This window comes from Nicotiana tomentosiformis, chromosome 9 (assembly GCF_000390325.3).
Source record: "Nicotiana tomentosiformis chromosome 9, ASM39032v3, whole genome shotgun sequence".
Taxonomy (NCBI): Eukaryota; Viridiplantae; Streptophyta; class Magnoliopsida; order Solanales; family Solanaceae; genus Nicotiana; species Nicotiana tomentosiformis.
In genome coordinates this window covers 71,029,749-71,037,319 of record NC_090820.1, presented here as the reverse complement: position 1 = coordinate 71,037,319, position 7,571 = coordinate 71,029,749, and the positions used below count along the sequence as shown (strand labels likewise).

Genomic DNA, 7,571 nt, shown 5'->3' with positions numbered 1-7,571 from the left:
TCAAGCCAAACCGAACCAACGAACCAAGTCAAACCGAAGAAAAAAACCGACATGTGATTTGGTTTGGTTGGTTTGGTGTTGGAAAATAAAAAACCGAACACTCTTGGTTTGGTTTGGTAAACAAAAAAAAAAGTCAAACCGAATCTAAACCAAACCGACATTATATATATATAAATTACAAAACATTTATACATAAAAAATAATCACTAAAATCTAATTTGTAAGTATTTTCTAAACTATTTTATAGTTTTCAATGTTTTAAAGATATTATTTATGTGTGGGCTTGTAAATTCACTATCCACTAAGTAGATTCTATCTACATAACCTTAATCTGAAGCCCAAACTAAAACCCAACAAGACAAAAGACAATAAAATAGGTTATTTCATATATTCCGTGTCTTCCCTATGTTCCAATTCCAAACTCAAAGAACCCTAAATATTGGAAACTCATCCCTCCACTTCCCAAGCCATCTACAGGTCAAGAAAGCAATATACTGCAATAAGTGGTCTCTCTTGAAGTAACAAACCAAAATGCAATGTCTACTTATATATTTCTTCCATGAATTCACCGACTTTCAATGCCTTTTCATGAACTAAAACATATGACAAAGGAACTGCAAATGAAACTTTCTAATGCAAATTTACTTACGCAAAAAGGGTTAATGAGTAGCTGCGAAAATATTGGGTAACATTCCGTAAGGATATGTAGACACTGTTAGATAAAAATACCAAACAGTATATTAGAAGGGAACAGGCAGGACATAATTCACTAGTGAAAGAAGAAACTTCCAAAGTTACTGAGCAATCAATAGAAGAAAAAGACATACGTTATCGGAATCCAAGATGTGTAAGGATGATATTTGTTATATGTGATCTTTGGAAGCTTGTATATGTGCTCAAACCAAAGATATCCCATCTGAAATTTGTACAATATGTAAACATGGGATAGAAGTTCGAAACACCAGATAGTGGAAAAAGAGAGAGGAGATACTGCAAGTGAAATTATGGCGACAACTGCTTTTATTGATATCCTACGTTTCACTTCAGTTTCCTCAAGTTTCTCCTTCCATCTCTCTACCTGATAGATGAAACTTGAATCAATTATGAACTTACATCGTTAAGGAACGAACTGAATATTTCAGAAAAAGACAACAGACAGGTAGTCTGACAGTTTTAAAAGTTCATTTGTGGACTGACTGACAGGTAAAAGTTGAAAAATCTGAACGAGAACTTACTGTTGGATGGTAGTATGCATATATCATCCCAACTATCCATATGTAACGATCAAGGCCTGAACGGAAATGCCACTCATGCAAGAGAGACTGCTTTGGTTTTGAAGGATCTGGGTCAGCATATCCTAAAATATATGCATACACAGAAGCGTTAGTAATCAGTCGTGACTAAGGAGAAGGAAGATAAAAACAAATCCAAGTTACCAACCAAGGAAGAAAGTAAATGGGCTCCAAACCACTTCAAAAACTCCCGGAACTTCCTACATCAGAATAACAACCAAGAAGCAGGCAATGATTTTACCGGCAATAACAGTCCCATTCTCATTGTATTTGTTGAATATACCAAGGGCTCCGTAAACCATCAGAGTGAAAAGAGTGTGCATGGGGCATATGTAGTATAACATGTAATTGTTGTTAAGGACAACGCAGCTAAAGAATACCAATAAATTGAGCCTCCACATCATCTGTGCATCATAAAGTAAAATTTTCAGAAGCCTATTAAGGAAACTCCTGTACATAAGATCTGCAAAGTCAAGGAGAAGAGAGTACCTGAGTGAATCTTGCAATGCTGAAATCCTTGCGGATGTAATAGTAAGAGAAGTTTCCAAATCCAGTCATCCATACATATGCAGCTATAAAAACTCGTATAGCATTGTAAATTTCTGTAGCAGCAAAGTAGTGATACATTAAAAATAATACCTGTTACAAAAGATCAAAATGTGAGAACCCAGAAGTGGTGCGGCGAATGCAGCTGAAACTTATAGACAGAAAATAAACCGACAGATGTTTATGAGAAGGAATACTGTCACTGATTCCGAGTTATCCAAAAGATACTGCCTGGTTGTCGAAGTAGTATAAGAAACATGCATTTCCAAGTATTGCAGTTGGAATAAAATATTTACTTTTAAGTTATGCCATCAATTTTTCCTAATAATTGAAGTTATGCCATTATAAATGCTGCGGATGGAATGAAGTTATGCCGTTGTAAATGCTGCGGATGGACCTCTTTGTTTCCTTAGTCAAACAATCCCCCGTGGGAGAGGGGTTTATTCAAGCTCGGACATCCTATTCTCTCCTAGTATCTACAGTACAATCCTTTTTTTTTTCGGGCCACATACTCAACAGGGGAAAGCATGTCCAAGTTTTCTCATTGCATATATTACAGCCATTTACTATTCTCTAACAATTCTGATTGTCAAACTCGTGTCATGAGGAGGTTTAAAACTCACAACAATGGGTGAAAGATAACGTTACAACATGAAGTCAGTTTCTCATTCTGACATATGCAGGAAAAAGTAAGAGAAAAGATATCATGGATTATCAGCTAGTAGATCATGCCAAAAGCTGACTTACCTGCATCCATCCTTTCCATTCTTCAGTTTGATGCCTATTCAGATACATTATGGATCTCCCAAAGAAATGTGAATTATCATGGTGGATTGTAAAAGAAGTAATTGCTGAGATAATGATGAGAAGGAAGTAGAGGAAGAGGAAAAGATCACGATTGTAGCTCTGCAAATACAATCTAAAGCCGGTTAGAAGCAGAAGACCACATACAACCAGCTTCCTGAACATAAATGAAACATTAAAGACTAGAGCTTTTAAATTTATGCTAAGTTGCAAATGATCTTGAACTAATAAAAAGCTATGCAAAATAGAGTTTATGATACTTGATCAGTTGTAGTTTTTTTAAAACAAATATTGATTGTACTTGCTTTTTTATTTTGAAGGAAATGTACTGGTTATCCTTGAATCTGGATCTCCACATTGTGAAAGGATATAAAGATGCTCCATCCAGATATAGCACACAACATGGGCCAACTCAGTTTTATGTAACATTATTATTGTAAGCACAATCACAGGGTGCTGTAACAGAACTCAGGAACAAAAACACCACCTTATCCATCCTAATACTGAAAAAATACTTGGCCTAAAATGTCAAAACTGTAGCAAACAAGAAAACAGTAAAAAGGAGAGACAGAGCAGCATCTGTCCCTGCTATTTTAGTTAATTGTGCAAATGCTGCACAGTTAAAACTCGTCCTCCTGTTTTTACCTCAAAAAGACAGTTTCAATATTTCTCTGGTTAACAATTATACATACACAACGTCACTGGCCCATGGTGAAAGCACAAAAGATAAGGAAAAGGTTTACTATACCTTTTTTGATTCACCAAATAGATTTGTACGGTCAGATAGGTAAAAGTAAGTCAAAAGGGCACCAAACTCTGATCTGCAGATAAATAGGTAGGCATGAGAAACAACAAGCTGAGCCATGGTCAGGAACTTAAGTCTTGGATCATGAAATTCCACTTACATTGCTCTAAGAGTTAATCGATTCTCAAGCAAGAAACTTTCATCCATCAAGCAAAACCTGAGGTGTTTACCTTACATGAGCTGATGAACTGAGAATCTCTGATTATAGCTAATATAGAGTTTCAAACCTAGCAATCTGAGATGTCACAGATGAGCTCCTCATTCTAGGCGATGCTGATTGAAGCCCACCTCCTTCCAATAGAACAGCTCTGTCATCTTCTTTGACTGCTACATTTCCCAACTCAACCAAATTGATATCAGAATGCCTACTGTGATATGTGAGAGGAACTCTCCAAAATTAGATTGAGGATGAAAGCGCTTGCTGGATGAAGATATGCATCATGTATTTGTGGTGCAGTAAAGGCATACTATCCAAACTTAAAAAAAAGAACCATATATTCATCAACTTCCTGCCACCTTAACTCCCACTAATTACGGAGCATAAGACATGAAAATATGAACAATGGACACTAGGATGAATATTATAAAAGGCTAAGAAATTTTGTCATTGTATCATTTAGGTAATCAAAGAACTGGAATATATTTACTCGCACTGTTTATGATACTTACCATCATGTTTGAATTTGAGACTAAACTGATACTCATTCTAGAGAGACAAAGTACAAAAATGAGAAATGTTTCCCAATGCTGTATACTTTCGCAAGGAGAGCATCATCATCAACAACAACAACAATAGTAGTAGTAGTAGTAGTGGTAGTAGTAGTGGTGATAGTAGTAGTAATAGTAGTAATAGGATTATGCTAACTCAAGTTTTCGGAAGAAGGAGGTGCACTTGGTCACTTTCCAATGTTCGGTGGCCAAGACCCAAATTGATTACCTGCTCTTCAGAAAGTTCGATAAAGGTCTTTGAGCGGACTACAAGGTCATCTCGAGTGAGAACCTCATGACCCAGCATAGGCTCTTGGTCATGGATTTTGAGATCATGAGGAAGAGAAGAAAGATGGTTGTGTATAGTCTACCTAGGATCAAGTGGGGAGCTTTGGCTATATACAAAGCCCAGGAGTTAGGGGCTAAGCTGCTGGCTATGGGGGCATGGAGGAGTAGTGGGGATGCAAGTGGTATGTGGACCACGACTGCGAATTGCATTAGGGAGGCTGCTAGAAAGGTACTAGGGGTCTCGAAGGGCTACTCTGGCGGTCACAAAAGGGACAGGTGGTGGAATGGAGAGGTCCAAGGTAAATTGAAAGCCAAAAAAGCGATGTATCTAAAGCTATTGGAGAGTGTGGATAAGGAGGAGAAGAGGACAAATAGGGAGAGGTATAAGATGGCTAAGAAGGAAGCGAAGTTAGCGGTTACGGCGACTAAGATTGCAGTGCTTGAACGCCTGTATGAAGAACTTCGGGGAAAAGAAGGGGATAAGAAGCTGTATAGGCTAGCTAATGTGAGAGAAAGGAAGGCTCGTGACCTGGACCAAGTGAAGTGCATCAAAGACGAGAAAGGCAGAGTTTTGTTTGACAAGGAACATATTCGACGGAGATGGCAGACTTACTTCCAAAAACTCTTGAACAAAGAGAGGGGTTAGGAACATTGTGCTGGGTGACTTGGAACGCACCGAAATACGTCGAGAATTTGGGAATTATAGGCATATAAAAGTTGAGGAGATAGAGGGGACTATGCGTAAGATGAGCAGGGGAAGAGCGGTCGGTCCAGATGAAATCCTAGCCGAATTTTGGAAGAACGTAGGCAAGGCATACTTGGAATGACTCACTGGGTTATTTAATGTCATTTTTAGGACAAAGAAGATGTCGAAAAATGGAGGTGGAGTACGATGATCCCTGTGTACAAGAACAAGGATGATATCAAAAATTACAACAACTATAGGGGTATCAAGCTACTTAGCCATACTATTAAGGTGTGGGAGATGGTGGTGGAGCTGAGGGTGAGGAAGAGTGTGTCTATCTCCGAAAACCTGTTCGGATTTATGCCGGGATGTTTAACTACGGAAGCTATTCATCTTGTTAGGAGATTGATGGAGCAATATAGGAAGAGGAAGAGGGATCTGCATATGGTGTTCATCGACTAAGAGAAGGCTTACGATAAAGTCTCGAGGGAGGTTCTGTGGAGATGTTTGGAGGCTAGAGGTGTTCTTGTAGCATACAATAGGGCTATTAAGGTCATGTATGATGGTGCTAAGACTCGGGTGAGGACAGTGAGAGGGGACTCGGAACACTTCCCAGTTGTGATGGGGCTGCATCAGGGGTAAGCCATCAACTCATTTTTATCTACCCTGCGATCGACACACTAACGCGCCACATTCAAGGAGAGGTGTCGTGGTGCATGTTATTTGCAGATGACATAGTACTGATTGACAAGACGCAAGGTGGTGTTAACGCGAGGTTAGAGGTTTGGAGGCAGACTCTGGAGTCTAAATATTTCAAGTTGAGTAAGACTAAGATAAAATACTTGGAGTGCAAGTTCAGTGGAGTGGCTCAGAAACTGAACGAAGATGTGAGGCTTGATTCACAAGTCATCTCTAGGAGAGATAGTTTCAAGTACCATAGGCCAACTATACAAGGGAATGGGGAGATTGACGAGGATGTCACACATCGTATTAGCGCGGGGTAGATGAAATGGAGGCTCGCTTCCGGTGCTTTTTGTGTTAAGAATATGCCACTAAAACGTAAAGGTAAGTTCTATTGAGCGGTGGTCAGACCGACTATGTTGAGCTAAGTGTTGGCCAGTCAAGAACTCCCATATCCAGAAGATAAAGGGACTAGAAATGAGGATGTTGAGATGGATGTGCAGGCATACCAGGTTAGATAAAATTAGGAATGAAGTTATTCGGGACAAGGTGGGTGTGGCCCCTGTGGAGTACAAGATGCGAGAAGCGAGACTTAAATGGTTCGGATAGGTGAAAAGAAGAGGCACAAATGTCCCAGTAAGGAGGTGTGAGAGGTTGGTCTTGGAGGGCATAAGGAGAGGTAGAGGTAGGTCGAACAAGTATTGGGGAGAGGTGATTAGGCAAGACATGGCGATTCTCCAGCTTATCGAGGACAAGTCCTTGGATAGTAAGGAGTGGAGATTGAGAATTAAGGTACAAGGTAAGGTAGTCGAGTGCTATCCTTACTCGTTCCATTAGTTTTAATGCATTCCTCGATGGTAGTCTTGTACTTTCTTATTATTAGATTTCTGTTATTGATTATTGTTTCTTTTGCTTCGGTCTTCTATTTAGTTTGCTGGTATTGTTGCTTGTTGTTACTCCTTCCTCTCTATCTTTCCTGAGCCGAAGGTCTTCCGAAAATAACCTCTCTATCTTCTTTAGGTAGGGGTAAGGTATGCGTACACTCTACCGGTCCGAGACCCTCGGGACCTCAACCAAACTTACCAACAAGTCCTAAAACATCATACAGACATAGTCGAGCCTTTAAATCACATCAAACAACGCTAAAAATACGAATTGCACATCGATTCAAGCCTAATGAACTTTAAAACTTTAAACGTCTACATCCGACGCCGAAACCTATCAAATCAAGTCTGATTGACCTTAAATTTTGCACACAAGTCATAATTGACATTACTGACCTACTCTAACTTCCGGAATCGAGATCCGACCCCGATATCAAAAATTCCACCACTGGCCAACTTCTCAAATATCACCCAATTTTCCAACTTTCGCTAATTGACGCTAAAATGACCTACGGACCTCCAATTCCACATCCGAACACGCTCCTAAGACCAAAATTACCCTACGGAGCTATTGGGACCATCGAAACTCCATTCTGAAGTCGCCTTCACACAATTCAACCTACGACTAATTCCTAGAACTTAAACTTCCATTTTAGGGACTATGTGTCCTATGTCACTTCGAAACCGAAAACAAATCCTCCCGGCAAGTTACATAACCACAAAATGAAGTAGAGGAAGAAATAATTATGGGTTCGGGGCTAATTCTCTCAAAATGACCGGTCGGGTCGTTACATCTTCCCCCTCTTAAAACAAATGTTCGTCCTCGAACGAGTATAGATACATACCTGAGGTGGTGAAGAGATGAGGATAACTAATGC

The 7,571-nt window shown here is 39.5% G+C and overlaps 1 protein-coding gene and 1 pseudogene across 1 annotated transcript; one reads left to right on the top strand and one right to left on the bottom strand.

The window, feature by feature from the left end:
- Positions 1-422: 422 nt before the first annotated feature.
- Positions 423-3,920, bottom strand: LOC138898954 (protein REDUCED WALL ACETYLATION 2-like; annotated as a pseudogene).
- Positions 3,921-4,474: 554 nt separating this feature from the next.
- On the top strand, positions 4,475-6,132 carry LOC138898953 (uncharacterized). The gene is made up of 2 exons (XM_070185063.1): positions 4,475-5,084; positions 5,858-6,132. Exons 1-2 carry the CDS (start codon positions 4,475-4,477, stop codon positions 6,130-6,132), a joined length of 885 nt encoding a protein of 294 aa, XP_070041164.1.
- The last annotated feature ends 1,439 nt before the right edge of the window (positions 6,133-7,571 follow it).